The sequence below is a fragment of the Anser anser genome, assembly GCF_964211835.1.
Source record: "Anser anser genome assembly, chromosome: 9".
Classification (NCBI taxonomy): Eukaryota; Metazoa; Chordata; class Aves; order Anseriformes; family Anatidae; genus Anser; species Anser anser.
Window position 1 is genome coordinate 23,839,396 of NC_139729.1, and position 24,960 is coordinate 23,864,355.

At 48.9% G+C, this 24,960-nt stretch overlaps 1 protein-coding gene across 5 annotated transcripts in view; it reads left to right on the plus strand.

Annotated features, from left to right (window-relative positions):
* TNIK (TRAF2 and NCK interacting kinase) overlaps positions 1 to 24,960 on the plus strand; it is a 157,118-nt gene that overhangs the window by 106,591 nt on the left and 25,567 nt on the right. For 3 of the 5 annotated variants that reach the window (XM_083847906.1, XM_083847908.1, XM_083847909.1), the window contains 9 exons: positions 85 to 151; positions 1,696 to 1,900; positions 9,631 to 9,741; positions 10,256 to 10,342; positions 11,914 to 12,114; positions 16,493 to 16,657; positions 18,509 to 18,748; positions 20,984 to 21,090; positions 24,040 to 24,203. In XM_083847906.1, coding sequence (XP_083704032.1) covers positions 85 to 151; positions 1,696 to 1,900; positions 9,631 to 9,741; positions 10,256 to 10,342; positions 11,914 to 12,114; positions 16,493 to 16,657; positions 18,509 to 18,748; positions 20,984 to 21,090; positions 24,040 to 24,203 — 1,347 coding nt within the window. The remainder of the gene's footprint in view (positions 1 to 84; positions 152 to 1,695; positions 1,901 to 9,630; positions 9,742 to 10,255; positions 10,343 to 11,913; positions 12,115 to 16,492; positions 16,658 to 18,508; positions 18,749 to 20,983; positions 21,091 to 24,039; positions 24,204 to 24,960) is intronic. The other 2 variants (XM_083847910.1, XM_083847907.1) reach the window with 2 other exon arrangements.

Sequence of the window (24,960 nt, forward strand, 5' to 3'; positions counted from 1 at the left end):
TCTCCCTCAGAGCTCTGGGGTTTTCAGCCATCAGAAAAACAGATGAGTCCAGTGAAGGGCACTGATAAGCAATTATGTTCCTAGATGAGACAGAGTACGAGTACAGTGGAAGCGAGGAGGAGGAGGAGGAGAATGACTCTGGAGAGCCCAGGTAAAAATTAACATTTTGTTTCTACCCTTGTGTCTCTTTAACTCTGTGTGAAGTTGGCTTGCATTACAGGCTCATATGAACTAGAAATGGAAAAAGGACAGTTTGATCACTGAGTCCCATTCCCTGGCAGAACAAAGTATATTCCCCCTGTTAGGTGGTGGGTGGGAATTAAGCTGATGCTGCAGATCACCTTGGCTGAAAGCCTGGGAAGAAGACCCGGATACCTCATTTGCTGTGGGACTGCAGTGCAGCCCGGTACTGTCACAGGAATGCGGCAGGTCCCCTTGGTATGCTGCGCCCTGGTAGGCAGCCCTGCTCCGTGCCATTAGAGCTGCTGTGCTCTCAGGGGTGACATGGGCAGGCAGGGTGGGATGGCGTGGGTACCAGGGCAGGGTGCCCATGGGATGCAGATCATCCGGGATGCATCAGCATCATCCCTTCCTGCTGTGAAACGTAGCATGGACTGCAGGTGCCCCCCGTTTACACCAGTCCTGTACCACTCTGGTTTGCCGTAGTGCTGTTTTCTTTCTCATACGATGTTTTCCCAACTGCTGCAGAAATTACCTCGTTAAATATATTGACCATAATTCAGCAGAGCCAGCACAGTCATATTGATGAGGAATTACACTCTTTTTTCTTACCCTGTATTTGCTAGTCTGGGTCTAGAAAGGCTCCTGCAGCTTTTTCTTCATGGGCTGCATGTGCAAAAGGCCTTGCTTGCACACATCAGCTTGTGGGATATAAAACTGGATGTGCAGAGCTCAGCTTTCACGTGCAGAATCATTTGCTCACACACAGATGGGTATGCTCGCCTGAACTGTGCTGTAAGGAACTGCCCCTATGGGTATTTAGATGTGGAAAAATGTGGGGTGAAATTAAAGAAGCTTCTTGAAAATGTGCTTCCTTATATCCAAGTGTATCTGCCTCCCTGTTTCCATGCAACTTTTCACCATGAAACCTTCCCAGTGACGCTGCAAGCACAATAGATCTGGAACTTTCTTTTATGACATTTTTCAGTCTCATTGTAATTAGTATCAGATTATTCCATTATTTCCCTGAGATAATGTAGTATTTTAATAGCTGGCAATGATTCATGCTAAATGTGCTTTGTGAACAGCTAAATATAGTGCGTGCCACTGCAGCACAAGGGACTTTGGTGAGAAACTTACTGTAAAAGAAATCTTCAGCAAATAAATTGTCAGTGAGCTGTAAGTAGAGCAAGCATGCTCTGTGGTCTGGGCTGACCTGCCAGGACATACGTCCACACATCTTGTCTTCTTCAGGGCTTCTATTTAAGAAGAAAAGAAAAAAAAAAGGAAGGGAGGGTGCTGAGATGTTGTGAAACTCATGTTCCACCTGGCACAGTGCCTCCTGCACTTCCCTGATGCTTGTGGCACCCCCTTCCCTCCATTCCTGCTGTCCGGGCATGCCTGGGTGCTTTGGGGGTGCACAGCCATGGGAGTGAGGGTCGCAACAGATGAATGCATGTGAAGAAGCCTTAAGGATGTGCATGGGACCTTCTGTGGTGCTTTTCTCCCGTGCAGCTCCATCCTAAACCTGCCCGGAGAGTCAACGCTGAGACGGGACTTCCTGCGGCTGCAGCTGGCCAACAAGGAGCGCTCGGAGGCGCTGCGGCGGCAGCAGCTGGAGCAGCAGCAGCGGGAGAACGAGGAGCACAAGCGGCAGCTGCTGGCCGAGCGGCAGAAGCGGATCGAGGAGCAGAAGGAGCAGAGGCGAAGGCTAGAGGAGGTAACTGGCCAGCCTTGAGCCGATACGGGGAGCTGAGCAGCGGGGTTTCTGGTAGCAGGTCCCGGTGGCTGCTTTCAGCCTGTTTGACAATCATTTCCTAACCTTTGTGGTTGGTAAACTCAGACGTTTTGTTACACTGAACAAAACCCCCTGTTCGTGCTTTTTGTGTACCTACCTCCAGCTGCTCTCCTCAGCACACGCGAGTGTTGCCAGCCCTTGTGGAGGTAACAGAGCTTGTTCGCTATGAGGAAACCCTTTAAATACCAACCTCAGAAGGGTTCCTGGCACTGCTGAGCACAGTTAGTCCTGTATCGGTGTGATAGCTGTACTCAGTACACATGGGCAAAACTCAGGACAGATGTCTGTCACATTCATTGTCTTTATTTTTTGCTGTGGACCGGGGTACTTGGGAAGAAGCTGAAAAACTCCATTCACCCTTTCCCCACATCCATGCACCACTTATGTCCCATTTAATCCCTAATTTCAGCCTTGGTCCTTTTAGCCCTGCCAATTACAGTTTCTCTTTTGGGGGAGGAGCAGATGCCTGCCTGACTTGAGCAACGATCCCTGTGCCCCGAAGCATAAGATTTCATTACCCTTGTCTTAACATACCAGCTACAAATACGATTGGTCATAAAATTATCCACCCCATTTAAAATCCAGCTGCAGTATTTCACTGGGTGTCCCTGGGTGTTGGTGAGTGGCACGGCCTGGCTCTGTAAGGAAGTGCTCGCTTTTGGCTTTACTCACTGTTCCTGGGTTGTAAAAGTCCACAAAAGAATAAGGGGTTTTCTTTTGCTTGTAGTTTATTGATGTGGTTTTGGTCAAAGAGACCCATTGACTCACACAAGCTCGTCCCAAACATCTGATTGAAGGCTTTATGTGTTAAGGGTGATTAAATTAGCTTTCTGAAGAGGTCACCAATATGTCTGAAAAAAGTCTTGCAGTAAATGGGCCAACAGAGCACCCACCCCCTTAGTTTGACTGAGCCACAGCATCTGTTTTGTTTACCCTGGGTCTCCCTAGACTGGGTTCCTGTGGGCCGGGTAATGCCCCTGGGCTGGAAGCTTAGATGAGAAGGAATTTCAGGCAGCTGACTGCACGTGATGTGTGAGCAATGTGTGGCCCTCTGTCAAGGTGGTCCTGCTGTGGCTCTCTTTGAGGCGAAAACCAGCACTGGCTAAGCACAGGCTGAGTGTTTTTCAGTCTGGTAAATATGTAGGTCTGTCATGTTGTCAGTGTGCAGAGCGTTCTGTGTTCAATACGTTGCAAGTTAGGCTTTTCTTGCTTCCTGCACGGTTCACAAAGCTGGTGAGATGACAAGGTTTGCACATGCACGCACCCCGAAATCCTCTGCACCGATAAATGTTTATCTAAGGACTATCGTAAGGAAGCCTGGATCTGCTATTGTCAGAGTGTGCTTGCTGGAAGCAGTACAGAAGTGGAACAACAGCAGGATAAAAGCAGACACCAGATTAGCTGAAATCCTGTAATGAATACAATACTTGCCCCTGTATTAATATGTTCTCTTCACATAGAAGAAAATTGTTCTCTCTCTTTGCCTGCGCTCCTCAGGCAGGTTTTGATGGAGGACTAATCCCCTCGCTAAGCTGGCAGCTCTGCCCCAGGCTGCCGAGGCACAGCCCCAGCCTGCTCTGCCCTTTCCCCCATGTCATTGCAAGCTAAAGCCACCATGGCCAGTATTTAAAATCAATGCCTCTGTTTCCAATGACTCTAACAGCCCCCTGGGCTCTTTGCCCATTACCTTCTTTCCAGCTGCCTTACAGTGTTCAGATCTAAATTGAAAGGGAGATTTCAGCTGGAGCAAAGCAGGCCACGAGAGAAAAGGTATTTTTGCTCTCCTGCTGTGTTGGACAACTGGGAAGGACAGTGGGATGGTAACTGAAAGGCATCCTCTGTCCGGCCCAGCACAGAGCCACCAGCACGATCAGTTAGGATTAGGACGGAGCAGGGGGCTGTGTGCTGGCAGCTGCGGTGTCCCCAGCAGCGTGGGCGTCCCCTCCACCCAGTGGCACTCACGTCCCAGGGCAGCCTGTCCTTGGTCAGACTGCTCCTGCCGCTAATTCTGGCACCAGCGATGGTTGTAGTTTGGTATTTATGTTCTCCCCAGACATTTCGGGGCGGTGTGGGCCTGGTGGCCGGGCAGAGGCTACCAGACGGTGGCTGTCACAGCTGTGCCGAATTCGGTATCGAGGTCAGTGCCCGGAGGCACCCAGCGCACTGCTGCTCTCTTGCTGCATTTCTGCTCCAGAGAGCAGCGCTGGTCCGGCTCGGGCTCATCACAGCGGTACCCGAACGCTTCGGCAGCAGCCAGGCGGTTTCCTTTTGGCCTCTCTGGCTCTTCTCACAGTAGCTTTGCACTAACTTTAGCTGTTGAGTCTCGGCTCTGGATTTATTCTGGTTAATGGGACCAGGGTTTCTTCTGTGATACTTCACGGTCTGACTAAGATGCGGTGTGGTCAGTGCCCATACCTCTAACGGGCAGCGCCGTACCCACAGATCTCTGGGAAGAGGGACCAGTGGAAGACTCAGATTACTACATTTTCAAAAAAAAGCTGACCTTTAAAACCCAATAAAGCAGCTGGGACAAATAAACACTTGGAGCTGGTGGCTTTTGGGGTACCTAGGTCAGCCTGTTTAATGCTGCCAGACATGGTACCATGTTTATAGGAAGAGCTCCGACTCGTAGTAAAACACCACGGACGTGGTCAGGCTGACTGCGTGCGTCAGCTGGCCCCAAGTGCAGTACCAAAAGCTTTGACTTAGAAGGAGGTGAAGCTCAAAAATGCTCAGAGCTGACTTGTGCTGGAGATTGGCAGAAAGTCAGTGGATGCCCCGGGGCCAGGGGTGTGTGGTAAGGGTGCAGGCAGGGCTCCGCGGGGCTGCAGGGCCAAGGTTACAGGTGCTCCCCAGCTGCTCGCTTGTGCAGACTGGGGGAGAGGCAGTTGCTCTGAATTACGGTGCAATTCCCAAGCCATTTTCCGGTTTAGATCAGAAATGTGTTGATCCAAAGTGTTGGGCCCAAAGGCCCTTGCTTTCCTTCTAGAAGGAAAGCAAGCAGGGCTGTAGGCAAAAGGGAGATGTGCTGAGGCTCATCTTCCCTGGATCACAGGGAGTAGGATTGCAGCTCTGTCATCCCTCATGCAGAAAGTTTGTTGTGTGATGAATTCAAACTGTGCATCAGAACTAACTGCAAGAACACAAAAATTAGGGAACTGAAGAGTATCGATAGATCAGAGAGCACTCAGGAAAGCAGTATTTGTGTAATGCAGAATGGCGAGTTGGCTTGAATGTATTTTAGTCTTTCCGTATATATATAGTCCCCTAATAGACTCTCCAGGTGTTGCTGGCACAGAACGAGCCTTGCTGCACCAGGTTTACCACCGAAATGCCAGCTGAGCTCGAGGAATAACACATCTCCTGGGCGGGAGCACTGGGGATACTGCGGGACAAATCTCTCTGCAGACCCCGTAGCAACAGTGGGCAAATGTTGTCAGGGGAGGTTTCATAACCTCATTTTTGTGTCGTGTTGTGGATTTTTTTTTCCTTTTAAGGCAGAAAACAAAGGTCAGATCTTTACAGGGAACGCACAAGGCAAATCTAAGCACCTTGCTGTTTACATGTGACATTTCAGCCAGCGCAGCTACAGAGCTGGAGGTTCAGTGGATAAAAACTTGCTGCAGCTCTGCTAGATGTTACCCATCTACTGCAAGTGCTTACAAAGCAATGCAAAAGGTTTCCAGAAATTAATTACAGGTAAACTTAGGCTAGCTACAATTCTGTTTATTGTTTTCTGGTGCATATGCAGGTGTCGTACAGCTTGTAGGAACGTTTTCATTAGGACAACATTCTCATAGTAACAGGGTTCGTGGTAGCACTGCAATGATCCTGGCAGCAGCCAGCATGCCCGTATACAAGGGAAGCTGTATTACAGCATCTCCTATACTACAGGTGTGCACTAAGCCTTACATTTCTTTAGTTTTTTGTTTATAAAGCCTGCAGACCTCATAGTTTCTGAAGCACGAGCCTCTTCCTGCACACAGTCTCAGTCATGTTCCTTCACGATGAACCCAAACAAAACCTGCAGTGGTTCAGAGCGTATCCCATCCCCATTTGCGGTGGTAGGAAGTTCTGACCCAGTTTTTCTACCAGTGGAAAACACCTCTCTGTGCTCCAGTGCTTGGTGTGTCAGGGAAGATGATGTTCCAGGCACAGTCACTCTTTCCCTGGTGGCTTAGATAAATGAGCCTGTCACAACAACACAACCACCTAGAATATTTGTTTGCATTTGTTACTTGGAATTCCCCTTCCACTGCTTTGCTGCCTCATGCTCTGCTTGGGAGCAGCCACTGAGGTTTCTGAGAGCTGCATCTTGCGGGTGTTAGTGCCTCGCAGAGCCCGCGTGGTTCGTGGGGAGGCTTTAACCCTGAACAGCTCTCCCGTTGCTGCTCTTCCTTAAACGCGTCCTGTACAGCAAAGAGAGCTTGCTCCTTTGAAGTCCTTGTTCCATGCCGGACCCCCAAGGGCCTTCCCACTGGGGGCTTTGCCTTCGTTTGTCTTCCCTCATCAATATTTAAAACCTGTCATTTCCTGTGCGGCACAAATAAGATCCCATTCTGGTTACAAGCATCTACATATAGCTTTACCTGCAGAGTTATATAAATGCAGCCCTAATTAATTGGTGCTCTTGCCTTGCATGAATAATAAATCTGGATAGTGTAAATACACACAGTAGTTGCAGGCTTGGAGAAACGTGGGAAGCGTGCGCTCACAGTGGGAGGGAGAGGGCAGAAAACAGGGAGAAAAGGAGGCAAATAGAGCTCTTTGAATCTTTCATTTCAATTTTCAACTGCATCTTGCAGATTTAAAGTCCTACTTCAGACAGGGTCCCCTGTCATCCTGCTGCTGGTGGGCACAGGAGCAGACAGGGGTGGAGGGGAGGTGGGTGCATCGCTGGGGGCTGAGGAGCAGCTGGCCCAGCTCCAAAAGACGGCGGCACCTGGGGGACTCAGTTCCCAGCTCCTGGCTTTGTCTAGGCTTTGAGGTGTGCAGGGGGCTGGCGGTGAGGTGTGTGCCTTTCAGGAGCGGCCAGAAACGGGGCCGGCTCACCGGGCGGCGGGGTGTGCGTTTGGCTGGAAGGATGGCAGTGCTCAGCTCCCTCCTGGGAACGGCATTTTCTGTTCTCTCTTGGAGGGAGTTGGCTTTGTGTGCCTCCTGGATAAAGACCAATCGGGTGATTTTTATCGGAGAAATAGCTGTGGCATTCAGTCCCCTGCCTCCTGCCAGCCAAGCCCAACCTACACAACCATTATGCGTTTTATTCAGCAGCATGCTTTTTTAGCAAAAACATAAAAAATACAAAAAAAAATGCCCCTCCTCCCTCCCAAGCCAAACCAGTGTGATGCAACTGCAGTTGTGAGCTTGGGTTAGGGTATATTCAACCCGTGCTCCTCGGGGCCGTCTGAACGCATGGCAGCAGTGACCTCCACAGCATTCATCTGAGGAGGTCAGGCAGGAGCTGGTGAAGCTGGGAAATCCCGTGTCACTGTTAGGTCCCGGTGCATCTCCTGTCTAGAATAGAGCTCAAAGCATAAAAACAGCCATACGTTGCTGCGCTCGACAAGGACATGCGTACGCGCAGAGTAACACATGCATCCCGTGGGTAGTGTGACAGCGCGCGTGGCGTGGGACACGACAGAGTCTGTAGCTGGCAGGTTATTTCAGGTTTAGTGCGATTTTCCTTCCCTGAGGCGAGTTAAGCAGCGCTGATAAATATGGCTGTGGATGGCACTAAAGCTGTGCTGCAGCCCTAGTGTTAATCTGGAGGAAATCACCAGACACTGTGCAGGATCCCTGTGGATGTAACCTGTGGATGGAGAGGTGTGAGACAGGCGGTGACTCCTTCATATATTGCAATGTGGGGGCATTTTTGTTAAAATACTCATCTATGTATAGATAGCTATCTATAAATACATAGCTACATATCTATATAGAGACATATCTGCAGATAGATGTCTCTGTAGATAACAGATACCAAATTCATCTATGTACACAGTGCAGGTTTACTGCACAGCACCAGTTTAAAGTACATGCGTTTTCACCTCCAGATAGCTCAGCCAGCTCCTTGGGCAGAGCCTCTGTAGTCAGCTGCCTGTTCCAGACCTCCGTGTGATCGAACTACCGTGCGGCATTTAAATCCCTCCAGTTCCTTCCTTGCCCTGGCAGTCTGCTCAGCTGCGGCATGTCGGCAGTGGCAAAAATGTCCGGATGGAAAAAAAAAAAATGGGGAGGGGGGAAAAAGGCTGTGATTTATGCTTCAGTGGGCTGCCTCCCAGTGAGTGCTGCATGTGCGTTACTGCACCCAGCGGATGAGTTACCAGATGAGTTAGGCGGTTGCAGTCCCTGCTGGCAGATATTTGCATTTGAGTGCCCTCTGCTGATGAGCCGGCTGTGGCGGTGCGGAGCAGCCTGCTGCCCCGTGGGTTTCATCCCTAGGGCAGTGCCCATGGCTCGCTCCCAAACCCCTGCTCCTAAGCAGGAGATGCCAGAGCACTTCGGGTGTCTGCAGGTCCCTGCCTTGGAGAAGATGCTTATCAGGGGAGAAAAATCGTGAGTCCCATTCTTTGTATCTTCACAAAGAAAGAAGGAAGGTCTGTCTCCCTCATGTAATCCACATCGGAAGCGTGGGTCACCCCAGAGCAGGTAGTAGATGATCGCCACCGCAAAACACCCCAGACTGCTGTTCACAAAGGCATTACAGAGCTGAGCAAGCAGGGACACATAAAATCATAGAATATCATGAGCTGTAAGGGACCCACAAGGATCATCGAGTCCGACTCCTGGCTCCACACAGGACCACCCAAAAATCAGCCCATGTGTCTGAGCACGTTGTCCAAATGCTGCTTGAGCTCTGACAGGCTCCATGCCTTGACCACGTCCCTGGGGAGCCTGTCCCAGTGCCTGACCACTCTGGGTGCAGAACCTTTCCCCAACCCCCAGCCTGACCCTCCCCTGTCCCAGCTCCATGCCGTTCCCTCGGGTCCTGTCGCTGTCCCCAGAGAGCAGAGCTCAGCGCCTGCCCCTCCGCTCCCCTCGTGAGGGAGCTGCAGGCCGCCATGAGGCCTCCCCTCGGCCTGCTCTGCTCTGGGCCGAACAAACCAAGGGACTCAGCCGCTCCTCATGCATCGTGCCCTCTAGGCCCTTCACCACCTCTGTGGCCCGCAGACCAGGAGTCCCCATCCTGCTTGTTTTGTGTTTACAGGAGGCTCAGCCTGTTAATAGCTCATTATTTTCAGTAGGGCACGTGGCGAGCATGTATTCTCCCATGTCAGTGAGCAGAGTTGCAGGGGGATCGGAGCAGCACGTCCTTACAAAGCTGTATCGATTGCCGGGGAAGAGGCTGTAAATGTGTGAGCCCTTCTCATAAAAAGCAGTTTGATCTTCAAACAACTTGACTGAGAGCCTTATTTTTCTTAGCAGATAACATGACTGACAGGTAAGAATCAAGAAAAGGGAAAACCCTTGGATTTTGGGTCTTCTGTGTTAGGTTTTGGCCTCAGCAAATAAAAGAGGGACGTGTTGCCGTCCCCGTGGGCTGTAGCTCTCCCAACAGCCCCCCTCAGGCCTCTCGGGTGGTTTTGGGCTGCAAGACGAGGGGACGCTCCTGCTGGCGCCGTGTGGCAGCTGACCTGTGCCTGTCCCCCCTGCAGCAGCAGAGGCGAGAGAAGGAGCTGCGCAAGCAGCAGGAGCGGGAGCAGCGGCGGCACTACGAGGAGCAGATGCGGCGGGAGGAGGAGCGGCGGCGCGCGGAGCACGAGCAGGTAACGCGGCGACCCGGGGCCGTCGGCCTCAACGTGCACACCTCTCAGTCTAATAAGATAAAAGGCCCATCTTCTCATAAACACTTATATTTCTTTGCCGCTTTCACCACTTGAGAGTAAATTGCTTAATTGTCAGCGCTGCGTGTGTCACTTCCCACTGTCCTAATTGATTTCTGTGTGGATCCACTTGTTGCCCACAGGTTGGAGGCACTCGATGCAGGTTTTTCCCTTCCTCCCATCCCTGGGGTGGGGTTCCGTGCTGCTCCCAGTTAATGTTTGCTGTTTCCCAGCAGTTTTAGCTCTTTTCCCTCAGAAGCCCCTTGTAGAGCGGTGGACGCCCTGGGCTCTTCGGGCAGGGTTGGAGGGTGCCCAGGCTGATGGATCAGTGCCAGCTCCCGGGTGGGATGGATCTGGGTGCCCACCTCGTGCCCCCGACAGGCTCTTCCTCTTGAGAAACACTGTCTCTTTCACCTTCTCTCTCTTTTTCCTTTGATCCTTGCTGCCATGCCTCCAGGAGTACATCAGGCGACAGTTAGAGGAGGAGCAGAGACAGTTAGAGATCCTGCAGCAGCAGTTGTTGCAGGAGCAAGCGCTACTTCTGGTAAATGGGAGGCCCTGTCCTCACTTGCTGCTTCCCGCCCGCATGCGCCCGTGCCCCCCGCATGCCTCCTGCCATGCCAAATGGCAGATGGCTCGTGTGTGCCAGTGGGCTGCGACAGGGACGCTGCTGCCACCCCAGCCCTGCCGCCAGCATGCCAAGCCCCCGCGTCCCCGTGCCATGCACGCCTCCCCGTGTGCCCGTGCCTGCGGCAGCGGTGTGCTTCGGCCTCCATTAGAGGCCACGGTCCGTCCCTGTTCATTGCCATGCCACTTCTGTGGCTGTTCGCAGCATGCTGGAGTGGGATGGAGCTGCAATGGCCGGGCAAACCCATGCCGCGATGCGGGTTTTAATGGTTTGCGTGAAGGTTTGTGTTTTAATTCCCTCACAGGAATGCTTATGCTGTTTGCATTCTAGATGCTTTCTATTTAGTTGTTTTTTTTTTTTAATTTAATTATTTTCTGAATGATCGTTTTTTTAATTCTGCTAGCTGTTACTCTCACTGTGTTTTCTTTTAATCCACAGGGATTATTATTTGTCTCTCTTCCTATTGAATTTATTTAGGGAAAAGCAAAACCCTCACACAAGCCCTTGCTTTTTAAAAAGGCCCTTTCAAAAAGTGTTAGTGATTTAGTAATTAAACCTCACAGAGCCATAGGGATTCAGGGAGATCATACAGTTGGCTCTGCTCTGCAGCCGTTGCCACAAACAACAAATTAACCCTACAAAGTGCTCCACAAACTGGGCTTTGGCTGAGTTTTACATGAACTGATGGTGTTTGGTACCTCATTGCATTGATCCTTTGTTCTTCTCATCCAGAAAAATCTGGGCGAAATCAATAGCAACTTACAAGCCCCGTGAGAACATTATTTTATCTAATTGGCTTCTGTTTGGCCCTGGCCGAGGGATGTCAATGCTGACCTTCTGGTTCAGACGTGGATTTGAAGTCTCCCCCGGCAGCTTAGCAGTGATGTCCCTCTGCAGACCAAATTTCCACGTGCCTCATCTGCAGACTCTCAAAAGCCAAAAACCCCAAGGTGCCTCCCACCTTTCCTGGGGAGCACCACAGCCACCAAGGGACTTCGGTGGCCACATTCGCAAAGCGTGTCCCTGCCACCCTCCCACAAAGGAAGGGCAGGAGGTTCCCCAGGCCTCAGAGCAGGCTGGGCTGCTTGGTGAGCTCTTCCCCTGCATGGCTGCTCTGTGGCAACGGCTTGCACAGGTTTTTGTGCAGATGTCTGAGCCATCAGCAAGTTGTTTTTCTGGTGAGGCAGCGCTACCACCCTCCACTCCTATGTGGAAAATGGAGACAGAAATCTACCAGCTGCAAAGTGCCAGAGCTGGGATTAAAGCTCTGAATTTGTTGGCTACGTCCTCCCAGCTGCCTCTCCTCTGGGATGCTTTACAGCTTAGTCTCCAGAGTCTTTAGAATTAATGAGCTTTACCAGAAAACAGCTTGTCAGATACTTGGGCCCAATTTTCCATCCCAGCAGATAAACCTGCGGTTTGCTGTCCTGCGTTTACATGCTCGCCAGGCACCGTGCACCCGTGTCACTGTGCTTTCTTCTGGGTAGGAGTATAAGCGCAAGCAGCTGGAGGAGCAGCGGCAAGCGGAGCGGCTGCAGCGGCAGCTCCAGCAGGAGCGGGACTACCTGGTGTCCCTGCAGCAGCAGCAGCAGCAGCAGCGGCAGGACCAGAGGCCAGCGGAGAAGAAACCACTCTACCATTACAAAGAAGGGATAAATGCCAGTGAGAAACCAGCATGGGCCAAGGAGGTAGGCAAGAGCAAGGAGCACGGTGGTGCGTGTGTTTCCATGAGGGCTTGCAAGGAGGGGAAGTCTCTTGGAGAGATTCAGCCATAGCAAGGTACTTACGGACATGCCAAGAAGGAGCCCAGGAAATTCCTGTCCTTGCTCTGCTTGCCGCAGAGGGGGCAGCTGCCTGCCAATGCGGAGAGGTAGTTGTGCAGGGGTTCCTTGCTGAGTGCTAATTCAGCTTTCCATAATCAAACAGGGACCAGGCATCTTTTTCTCCCATGCCAAGGACTTTTTATCTATAGGGATTGCTTTTCTTTCATGATTTTCAGGAGTGCAAGCCACACTGCTGATTCTCTTTTTCTCCCCAACAAAAAGAAAGAATTGTTATAACAATTGTGAGATCTTGAATATTAATTATTGCCTGACTGAATAGTCTTGAAAAGATGAAGATGTGCATTGTCTGCAGTGCAGTTTCAGGATCATGTTGAAAACACTTTCTTTGTCCTTAATCTCTTTGTGGTGGTTCCAGTAAGACTGGTGCCCACTCTTGTTATTAATTTTTCTGAAGTTCTTTGGGTTTAGTTGGTTTAATTTTGTAACCCTACTCCTGGGCCAAAAGATCATTTAATAACCCGCCCATTCTTCTTACTGGGCAGGACCACTGCTCTGCTGCCAAGTGTCGGGAACCCTTTGGTCCTGGCAGAGGTGGTAAACTCTTAGCACCTCTTTATTCTCCCTTTGGTTCCTCCTTCATTCCCTTCTGATTTAGTCTTCAGAGTCTTTTGGTGGCAACCAAACATATTTCCACAGAGCTGCGGGATCATTCTCCAGCCTTTCATGTGGAAGAAGAGGCTTGGTTGGTGGACAAGATGTTCCTGCCTGAGGCCAGATGTGCCACACAACACAGCACTGGGCTGCCTCTGGTAGGAGAGGCTTCCACCTGGGTGGTGCCTGTACGGCTTTTTGTAAAACTGGGTCTCTCGTGTATCTGCAGTAGTGTTAAGAGTAAGTAGCAGGCAGGGAAATGGGAGTAAACTCTGCCTTTCATTGCTTAGTTTTAAATAAATCATCTAGAACATTGCTGAAGTACCTCTGGCACTGTCATTGAAACTATAACAAAGATTTATAAAAAGGAATCTTATTCTTTATTTAGGATGAAGGAGCAAAGTGCTGGGTTTGGCTTTCAATTTCAAACACAAAGGCCCTCTTCTTTTATTCTGTGGCAGAGTTGTCTTTTTTTGATGTACCACTTGAAGAGGGGCGTTGGGAACTGTACAATGCAAATAAGAGTGTCAGAAGGTAGCCTCCTACCCTTTGCTGAAATCCTAGGAAAGACAAGGCTTCCTGTTGTTCTGGAACGTCTCCAGCCTCCGCCGATTAGCTGTCCAAACCATTTATTCTTCACCTGTGCCATTCTGTCCAGTTTCTAACAAAACGTTCAAAGAAATGATTGTGCCATCTTTATGCTCTTGGGAGCAGTAGTTTGATGTACTTGACAAAGCACCCTTGGGAACTCCCCCACACTACTCCTCTCTCCTCCATACCCTGCTTTATCTACTTCACACGGTCCCATTTTTAGCACAATTTAGCTACTTTGCTTGATCACCAAATCCGAGCTCTCCTTCCGCTCTGACCCTCTCCATTTTTCATACTTCTCTTTTATAAACTTATTTATCCACCTCACGGGTCTTCACGGGACCTCACGGGTCTGAACTTGGCTTTGATGACTCCAAGACCCTGCAGACATGGGATGAAGCATGAAGGTGACACTGTGGCTACTCACGTTGCCGTCGTGCCTCACCATATCCTCGTTAAGGGACTGGCCTGCTAATGAAGGCAGAGCTCTGGGTTAGGGGCTGGGCTGCAGGTCATCATTCGGAGCTTCCCAGGAGCACATTCTAGGGTTTCTCTTTTTATGCCACACAAAACAGTCTGATCAAAATAGTCCCCGCCAACATGTGTGGATGCGCATCCTCATCTGCTGTCCCTTCTTGTGAGTGGGAAGGCTTACCCACTGCAAGTTAACTTGGGGTGTAGCTTGAGTGCTGCCCCAGGTCCGGTCTGTTTACCCACACGAATCCCTTCTCATAATGAAGGACTAGCTGTGCCATTCCAGACGTCGTGTTGGGACCCTCTGATGATCCAGCCAGGGACATCTCGTTAGCACTGTAAGCGGTACTATATTTAGCAGCTCTCTCCATTACTGCCTCTTCTGTTGCGGACCAGCATTTGCTGATCAAAGTGATGCAGATAACCAGGCCCAGCTTCTCAGTGACAAAGTACTGGCAGCTCGTTCAGCTGAAGGACAGTTTGGGGCAGATATGTGCCATGCATGGCCATGTGTAAAGGAGCAGGGGGGGGACACGTTCCCTGCAGCACAGGAAAGCACTCTGGGGGCTCGGCAGTGCCTCACAGGCCTGGCTGTTCCCTGCAGCAGCCAGCACACGTGAGCTCCTTCATCAGTCCCCGTGGCTTTTATAATTCTTTTGCTTTGAAGTTATGTGTTAAAACGTTAGCAGCTTTCCACTGGGACCTGCGCAAGAGCTGCTAGGGATGTTTTCCATTTGAGGGGAATCTTGAGTTATACACGAGATGGCTGGGGCTGGAGTGATGGATTCCTACAGAGCTCTGCGCTGCACAGTGTTGCTCTTTCCCCTCTCTGCTTAATGGTGAAATTGGTAAAGCTCCATGAAGCACAACCGGAGAGTCCCAAGAGCATCGTCTGCTGTGCTGGTGAAACCAAGTGCTAGCGAGGAGATGCTGGCAGTGGGAAAACCAAGTGCCTTTCTCCTTCCCAGTACGCAGACATCCCCGTTTCGTTACTCTCCTGCTGCCTCCCCGACGCAGGCTTTGAAGTCCTCCGTAATCAGCCGCGCATTATGGCCTGGCAGCCTGCCAGGGAGCTCCTGCTCCTTGTCAGTGGCATCATCTTTGGCTGTTGGTGTCCGTGCCAAGGCTGGGCTGATAAGCAGATTACTGGACCGAGCCTGCAACCTAGCGTTCATGCAGCTGCTTCCTTGTTCATAGGGAGTTCTCCTTCCCGCCTTGATCTTCTGCTTGTCCTTGCATCCACTCCTGTGGGCATCTGAACTGAGTTCTGCACAGCCTCTGACTGCCAGTGGGCAGTGCCCGGGGGAAGCTATGAAGTCCTCTTGGTACACAGAGTTGCCCAGCTGGTCACAGTGGGCTAGAAAAGAAAGAGTCCATAACACAAATCTCTTACCTAAATTTTTCTCTGGCTCCTGCTTGGCATCCGATAGAGGAGAGGATTCATTTTTATTAATATAATGGCTCTTTTGTTTCATGAATACTTACTTAACAATGAGCTGTGATTCTTTCCAAGCTAACTTGTTTCATGGCTTGCTTTTCAGCATGACATTGTAACTAGGAGAACTAAGACCTGCTAAGGGTATTTAACACATTAATGACATGTAAATGAAAATATATGTCAGATTTCTAGTTGAGATATCAAAAAATTCTGCATAGTGTATGCTGTATGAATACCAATGCATACAGTCTAATTGCAGTGGTGCCCAGATTGCGTGTATATCTGGGCTACCTGAAACCACTCAATTTCCATCAAGATTAACTGAAGGCAGTGGGCTTTGTTTTTATTTCTGTATCAGTAATAGAGGGTTGTTTTTTTCCTTCTGTACATGACAAGATGCCAGACTCACTAAATCTAGATCAAAGGCAGCCATTTCCTGGCTGCCATGTTTATTCTTTTATTCAGATCAAACAAAAGCACTCCTTGTGGTGTTTATGGTGGTGAGGGAAAAGGGTCCCCTTGCTTAAAGACACATTTGTGAAGAAGCAAGAGCTTCTTCTCTAAAATGATCTCCTAGAGACACCTCTCTGAGGCATGCTGCCTTTTCTTGGAGCTTTATTTTTCCATTTCATATTCTGAAATGAATTATGCACTTAAAAAATAAAAGTAGTCCTGCTGGAGTCTTTAAAACGCATTTATTGCACAATGCTGGGTAACGAGGATTCCCTAGTCATACAACACCCTGAAACATCTGAAGAGAAAAGAGCTCCCTGTATGTTTGCATACCTTGGTTTTCAATTAGAAATGTCTCTTTACGGGGCTTTCTTATCCTTTAGAAGCTGGAGGTTCCTTGTAGGTTTCCTAATGGTATTGTTTGCTTACAGCAGAGGTCTCTGGAAGCTGAGCTGCGTTCAGCTTCTGGTGAATGTGGCAGGGCTGCAGGGACCCCTCTTGTGCCCGTTCAAAACTCGCAGTACCCTGTACAGCCATGCTGTTCAAATCAAAGCTGGGGTTTTCATATAAACCATGAAACCAGAATTCAGCAAATAAGCAGGAAAGCATCCTCTCCCTGGAAGCGAGGGCGGGTGGCTCTGCAGGGTGACCCACTCTCCTCCTCTCGTGCCGCAGGTGGAGGAGCGCTCCCGACTCAACCGTCAGAGCTCCCCGGCGATGCCACACAAGGTGGCCAACAGGATTTCTGACCCCAACCTGCCTCCTCGATCAGAGTCCTTTAGTATTAGCAGCGTGCAGCCAGCCCGGACCCCACCCCTGCTCAGACCCGTGGACCCACAGGTAATGGTGCTTCCCCCAGCAGGCGTCCGCACAGCACCCAGGATGCTGGGGGTGCTGGACAGGTAAAAGGAAAAGCATTGGATTAAAATAGTGTCTTGCTCCGTGGTTTCTCAGCCTTAAGCATATCTGTAAGAGTAGCATCTACATTCATGAGTGGGTTCCTCCTATCACCTCCATGTGTTAGAAACATCATGCTGGTTTATACCTTCCTTTGAAGCATCAGGTACTAGTTACTGCCAGAAACAAGCTGGAGGACCGAGAGGAACCGCTGGTCTGGTCCAGTGCAGCAGTCGCTCTCCTCCTCTTAGGATCTGTTTTATTAAAGGACTAAAACCCCAGTGTCTGGGACAAAAGACCTGGGACACTTTGATGCTGGGGATCATCAGAAAGAGGTTTTGCTTTCTTTGTCACTTTAATTCAAGGTTTTGTTTTGGTTTTCCATTGAGTTAACATCAGTCACAAACACATCTGGAGAAGGCATAGATCACCATGACCGTCACAGAGGAGGGGAATCGTTATTTAAAAGTGACCCCCAGTCACAAGGTCTGTAAGTAGGCTTCCACAGAATGTTTTTGGAGCATCAGTGCTGGCTCTGGGTCAGCCACTGGAAGTGCTCCTGCAGATCTGCAGACTCAAGCAGGCATTTCAGGAAGTACAGAGCCTTTGCTCCACATCCAGGTGGGCTTTCTATAGGAAAATGTGTCCATTAAGTGCCATCCACGTGTGGTATGTGCCCCTGTAGGTGAGCAGGACAACACCAACTTTAAACAAAATACCTACTGGAGAGCCCTTACAGCTCTTTTTTCCCAATGTATGTGCACTGTGTGTGCATCATAGCCATTGGGAAGTGGATAAAACCCCACTTCACAGACATCGCAGTAATGTCTCTGATGGACCAAACATTTCCTGAGTTCTTTTTAAGTCTGAATTTTTTTTTTCAACGGCCTTTTTGGTGACCTATATTGTCAACAGCTATAAAGGCTTTTGTTTGACAATAAAATACTAATGAAAAAGCTGCTTGAAACTCAGGCATGTAAATATATACGTGTATGCACGCCCACGTATAAATAGAAATATACGTAGAAATGTAATGTCTTCTCTGAAGTAAAAATTACAACTGCTGTATCAAGGAGAGAGTCACTGTAGGGTTCTCAGAAGAAGCTCTGATTTCATGAACTCCAATTTTGTGGATTTTTCAGATTGTCCAAAGGAAATGTCAGCATTCCTTTCACTCATAAGCCTTAGATCTGTAGAACTGATCTAAGGGTTCCTAGACCTGTAGAAACTCATGCTTCAAGATATTTTTTAAGCCATCTATGCCTCAGAATTGCTGAAGATTTTTTTTAATTATTATTTATTATTGTTTCTTTTTTTTAATTATTATTTTTAACAAGGAAATTCCATGCCAAACATCATCAGCACAACCGTAGAGTTACAGGTATAGGAGCTTGACATTGAGCGCATGGCGGGCACAGCCTCGGGTGCACGGGGTGCGTGCGTGAGCTGGCCAGGGGGCACCCTGCCCTCACTCCTTCGGTGTTGCTGTGAGTAAATGCCGTATCACAGTGCCTGTGTAGAGATGGTCAGAACTTGAAACATGGCTCTGACTGCGGCATTGCTTGATTTTAAAGTTCTGAGCTGTGTGAGCATGATTTTTAATCGATCTTGCATTGAAGTGATACAAGTCAGAAGTTCCTGAAACCAAGGCAGTGCTGATCTCAAAACAAGGGGGCTTTTAATGCATCCAAAGTGCTAATCAGTTTTTTTTTCTAAAAATCAAATTTTTAAAATTTTTTTTGATTCACTTTTTTCCATTTTGTACTGATAGTTCTGTTTTGACTTGGTGCTTAGATTCCACATCTGGTCACTGTGAAATCCCAAGGAAGCTCCTTGTCTGGGTCTCAGTCACTGCATGAACAGCCTGCAAAGGGGATGGCTGGGTTTCAGGAGGCTCTGACGGTGACCTCTCACCGCACTGAGATGCCAAGGCAGAACTCGGACCCCACATCAGAAAACCCTCCTCTGCCCCCTCGCATTGAAAAGTTTGACCGAAGTTCTTGGTTACGGCAGGAGGAAGACATTCCACCAAAGGTAACACTATCGCTCCTCGCTTTCAGCACGTCAAAGAGGCAACCCCAGAGCTGGTCCCCGTAGGACGGGGCCGACACCAGTCCTCTTTGCTTCTCTCCTCCTGCTCTGCGCTCAGCACCTCTGGCCAAGCGTGTCCCCATGGCTCCATGGCGAGTACCAACCCTGGGAGCAGCTTCTGGGTGCATGCGCAGCGCTGCAAAACAGTGTTGCCCTCCAGCAAAGAAGGTTCTCGAGGCCGGACAGAGGCCAAAACAAATCAATTTCTCCTTTCCTTAGGAAAAAAAAAAAAACAACCTTCTGTTTAAATAGAATTATAGGAACATAAAATTTGTCATAATAAGACGTGTTCTTTTAGTTCAGTTTCGTGCCTCCAGTTGCAATCAATATTTGATGGAAGACTTGCAAGGGCTCCAGCAGCTCTATACCTTCATTGACATTATGGCAGCATCTGGCAGTACCTCTTTAATTAAGACTCTCCTGGACCAGTATTTCAATTGCATTGTTTATACACCTCCAGTTTGGATGAATTATAACTTGGCCATTAAAATGCCCCTCATAGTTAATCAGCTCTCAGCCTGGGAGGATTTTTCGAGAGACAAAAATTATTACAAATTGATTAGTTACAGTGAGGCAGATAATATTTGTCTGCTATTGAGAGGCAGTTTTTCTGTGCGTTAACAAGCAAGCGGCTTGCATTTTTTAAGAGAAAAATACCAGCTACCAGGTAAGGCTCTCTGTGCAGGGGACCCATTGTGGTGTGTCGCTTGATGGTAGTGATATTCCCATTCTGTCTGCCACCAAGGGTTAAGGTGCATCAGTGCTGAGCTCAGAGAAGCAAGCTGACAGCTCCAGGAGTTGTTTGCATGCTTTGCTCCTCAGTAGTGCAGAAAGGTGGCTGAGGTCTTTAACCTAATTTTGAAAAGTCTCTTGCAGTTTAAGACTGCCTAGATCGAAAACAGCAGTGTGTGGTGCTGCTTTTGCACTGAGTCTTCCAAGAACGGCATCTCTTCTAATTAAAAGTAATGTGTTAGTGAGTGGGGCCGCAGCACCTGGTCCTCGCGAGGAGGGTGTTTCTGACACCACACGGAATTTCCCCCTGAGCTGAGGAAGGTACGGGCTGTGGGAAGGTCACCACCTCGAGGGGTGTTTCACGCTTAGGGCTGGCGTGTTGGCAGTCGTGCACACGAGGAGTCTGACTTCACGTTTTACTGACTGAAACAACGTCGATGCGTTTCTAACCGGGAACAAAAGGATTGCCGTGTGAGATGGGGCCAGCTTTCTCTGTGGTCTGGGGTCTTGTTTCTGCCAGTGTTTGGGACTGGATGCTTCAGAGGAAGGTAACGGAAACTGCGGGGGTCCTGACTGTCGAGTAACCTGCCCAGAGGGGAGATGGCTTTTTAGTGGGATCAACTGCAGCTGGCTGTGCTGCACAATACAAAGCTCCTCTCTCCCTAAACCTTTTAACCTTGTCTAACGTTACTGTGTGTCTGTCCTCCAAAAAAATGCCTAATCCTTTTTGCCGAGCCCTTGGCCTCGTTGATGGCTGGTGTTGCACGGTGAGTATTGCCGTGCCTCCCACGCCAGCCTCCGGTGCTGGCTGATTTTCCACGTGGTGCTGCAGCGATGTCTGAGCTTCCAGGCGTGGGGATTGGTGGCCTGGCCCCATGTGCCTGGGTTTACATGCTGTAGCAAATGTAGGCTGTGGTTTGGGTTTCTGGAAGGTTCATTTGCTGTGAGCTGTCCTGCCTGGAGCATCTGGCAACCAGCAGGCTTGGCTCAGCTCAAAACAGGTTACATGGTTTGAATGAGAGCCTCAGGTGGCTCTGTTTGGACCTTTCTGCTACCAATCCTCTTGTTTGTCCAGCAGCCAACACTTTCTCTCTGATGGTGTGTGTCATGTCTGAACTAGAGACTCTAAAACCTCCACCATGGCTTCTGAGATGCACTTCGTTCTGAGTTTTACCTTAAAAGTGCCATTTCTGGGTTTTGTTAGATGTGCACACGTATGTTCAACATTTAGAGAAGTCAGTTGACGGGGGGCAGCAGGGCTGCGGTGCTCATTGCTCCCTTCTGGCTCAGCCTGTGCCTTGTCAAAGCCGAGAGCTTGGTATTTTATAATTGCCGTAAACATTGCATCTCTCAGCGGGAAATCGGTTATAAATCAGAGCTTATGGAACTGCCAAAGGCCGGTCTCTCAGATGTGTGGGTGATGGTGAACGTCTCCGTTCCTTCCAGGTGCCTCAACGAACCACTTCCATATCCCCGGCGCTGGCGAGGAAGAACTCCCCGGGCAACGGCAGCGCCCTGGGACCCAGGCTGGGCTCGCAGCCCATCCGGGCAAGGTAGGAACACCACGTGTGGTGGGCAGCAGTGATCCTGGCATAAAACTGCCTGCGTTCCTCCTGGCATCACCTGGCTGGGAGCCTGAGCAGGTCCCACTGGGCTGGTAGGGTGCCTGCAGCATGGCTGGGTTTCAGCTTTCCCTTTGCCAGCTAGTGTAAAACAAGAGTTCTGCAATGCTTTTGTTGTAGCCGTGGAGAGCTGGGTTTGCATTCATTAGTATTTTGTGTCAGCACCAGAGTCTGTGAGTGCTTGGAGTCCCAGAGATATCGCTCCCTTTGAGCTGGCCTTAAGATGTTCCTAGGCGTTGTAGGGTTTGTAGCTGGATGCTGTGTCTGTTGCTGTGGGGTCAAACAGGAATTTGGCCATTCTCTTCAGTGAAAGCAGGTCCGGGCTCTCCAGAAATCACCTTTTGCTTGTAAAGAGACTTGTGCAGTTGTAAGCTAGTGGGGAGATCTCAGTGGTACGTACCACAAATTTCCTCCTACTCACCTTTTCCAGATAGGAAAATTTTCCAAGGAGTGTGCAGGGGGACAGGCACTGGTACAGCTTGGTGAGAGCCAGTTCTTCCCTAGGTGTGTATCAAGGACTAAATTCCTTTTGGCCTCCTGGGACCAAGGCCTTTCCCATTTCCCATGCTAGTGATGTTAAAATGTGACTGGGAATGAGAGAGAAGTAATGACACTGAAGCTTCTTCCCCTCTTCCTCTTACCATCACCAGGTTTAGCTCAGGTATGTTTTTGTGTGTGAGTGCATTCCCTGGGGTCACACTCACAGTTTGAGGCAGGATGCTGCACTGCAGCAGCAGCCTGACCTCTTCCCTGTGCGTTAGGGAAGCCCGTGGCAGAGCTGTCCCTGACATGTTGAAAATGAGCAGGGAAGTTAAGAGGCTCTGCTCAGAATGGGATCGAAAAAACATGGCTTAGTCATGCAAGAGCTTGTCTGTGATTTGCAAAGTGGCGTAGGCAAATCTCTAAACATCAAACAGGAGAATCTCAGGATAAACGTGTTGCATGTAGCCTTGCGTGATGGAGCTCTTTGATTTCTTCTTCCTGTCTTGTCCTGTTAGGGTGAGGTCAGGAAGCAGACACGGGGATGGCTGTTGCCATATGCTGTTCACTGTAACCAGTTCTCAGCATATGTCTTTCTTTCCAGCTCAAAACCCACATTGTGCCTCAGCAAACTTGGGTACAGCAGGCATCAACTTAACGTAGCTGGCAGGGCTAACAGAAGGAGAAAGCATCTTTTTTGTTGTTCTTTTCTTAAAATAAAGAAAAAAACATTCATGTCACGGATTTTTGTTCATCATCTATTGCTCAAGGCTGAAGCATTTTGAATTCTTGAAAATGTTGTTCTTTTAATTAGCTGCAGCCTGAAGGACAATTTAAAATGTGGCGTGATACTGGCCTGCACAGTCCTAGTATGTAATGGTATTGAAAGTAAAAGGGATAGCGCGAGACTGCGGGATTCAAGCTGAAGGTCACCTAATGTTTCCCTCAATCTCCCAGTCCTAGTCAGTACAGGTAAATACATTAGTTGCCAAAGTTTTAAAATACATTTTTTCATGAGTTAATTTAGCTAAGGACACGTCAGCTGTACAGCATGAGCTGGAAGCCTTCAGTTTGATGAAAATTGAAAATGATTAGGATGCTGCCCTCTCCATTAAACTAAGTAGTCGGTGAAATGATTTCACATTTCATTTCTCTCACACTAATGTACCATTTCTCCAATTTTCTTTTTAAAATACCTCTTCTATTTGCGCTTAATTCCTCCCATGCACAAATGTAAATGTATTAAAAATATTCTTTATATGTTACCCAATTGGAACAACTGGGGGGATATTTCCAGGCACGGATCGCTACTGCCTTGCTCTAATCATTTTAGTACCTGCCTGTGTCAATGGAAGATAACACTAGGTAGTGATTTTATATAATATTAATGCCAGACAACGTCCAAACAATTTTGCCAACAACCCAGTAATGGCAACGGGGCATTGCACAAATTTGCCCCATTCTGGTCATTCTCTGAACAGGTCTGAGTGATGCACTGTGCACACAGCGCACACCTTGTCCTTAACGTTCGGTGCCTCTGATTGCAAAGGCATTATGCATTGTGGCAGCAATACAGTGTGATCTTTATGTACACGTGGTCCTAATTAGGCTTGCTGGAGAACATTTTCTATACATCTTTAACAGGACTTTGGATTATAAGATCACTTAACAGAAATACTATAGAAAAACAAGTTGCATAACTCTGCGTGAGCATGTCTTCTGATGTCATCTCAGTGCCAAGTAAGAATTAGCTTCCTAAGGGCATCTGATACCCTGAGAGATATTAGTCACTCTTTGTGTATCAAGGACGCTTTTTATTCTAGACTTCTGTGTGTTCACAGGGGGGAAAGAAATCAAGGAGCAAAATGCCTGAAGTGGATAACTTATGCAAGTTTGAAGTGAAGCCATGAAAATTGGCAAGTGTGAATAAGTGGCAAAAGTAATCTGCAGCCTTGTTGCAAATTTGAGATACGTTCTTCACAATAAATATTTCTCTGGCTAGCAGCAATTTGCAGCTTCCTGATGTTATAATGAATATTGGTGGTTAATTCAGATAACTCCAGCATTGTACGTCTGCAGGCTGAAAGGGAGTTCCGAGCAAAGAATCTTTTCATTTTTGCCAAATCTGGCAAAAGAAGAGAATAAAATTGCTCTAGCCATCTTTTCTTCATGGCTGTTGTCCAGCTCCATGAAAATGTTGGATGCCTAATTCTGCATAGTCTCTCAGCTCCCCTGGATTTCAGTAAGGCTTGCAGGATCAGTGGCTTCTGAGGAGAAGACTTCAGCCCTGTCTTCCCCATCAGAAGAGGTGTCTTCTTACCGTGCAACTGTCCGTCAGTTGGGAAAGCCCTGAAGCCCCTGTGGCCTCAGCTGATGGTGGTTCTCTTTGTGCTCCCGCAGCAACCCGGACCTGAGGAGGACGGAGCCCATCATCGAGAGCCCGCTGCAGAGGACCAGCAGCGGCAGCTCCTCCAGCTCCAGCACCCCCAGCTCCCAGCCCAGCTCCCAGGGCGGCTCCCAGCCAGGCTCCCAGGCTGGCTCCAGCGAGCGCAACAGAGTCAGAGGTGAGGTGGCTTTTGCTGTAAGATGTCCCTTTATAAAGCAAAGGATTCATCACTTCTGATGTACTTGTGTGACCGACTTGCCCCCTGGAAAACAGAGATGCCAGCACTGCCTTCTGCCTGGAGCCTGCTGAAGGCTCTGCTGCATGCCCCTGGCAGCACAGTCGGCTCCTGTGCTCTGCTGAAATACTGCAGTGCCAAGTAATGTGTACAAAAGGAGACAGGGGTTATGCTGCAGGATGAAAAACAAGAATACCAGCTTTCTGTCTTCACTGACCCAAGCTGACATCTATGCCAGTTTCTTGGGATTGTGCTTCCACCCTGGGTGGGTGTATCTTTCTGGTTTTGTTGTGTTTTTTTTTTTTTTTAATCTTCATTTTTGTGCAAAGCACAAGATGGGAGCAGAGGAATGAATTAGCCTGTAAGCAGCTTTCTCAAAAATGCTTTCAAAGGGGAACCAGGTTTACACTGAGTTTATGCTCCTAGCTGGGTTGTTTCCTATCATCACAGAGCCATTCTTCAAGATTTTCTGTTCCCTGGTTTAATCGCAGCTGGAGTTGCTAAAGCCCAGACAGCCCGTTTATCTGCATTTTTGTCACAGCTTGGGAATATAAATTCACAGAACTGAAACACATTAAAACAAATGTGGCATCCATGCTTTGAATTTTTTATGACTTGACTGTAAGATGACATGTCTGTTGTTGAAATAATCACTTCTTTAGGTAGTCAGGAAAAGTAATTTATCACCAATTGTCTTTTT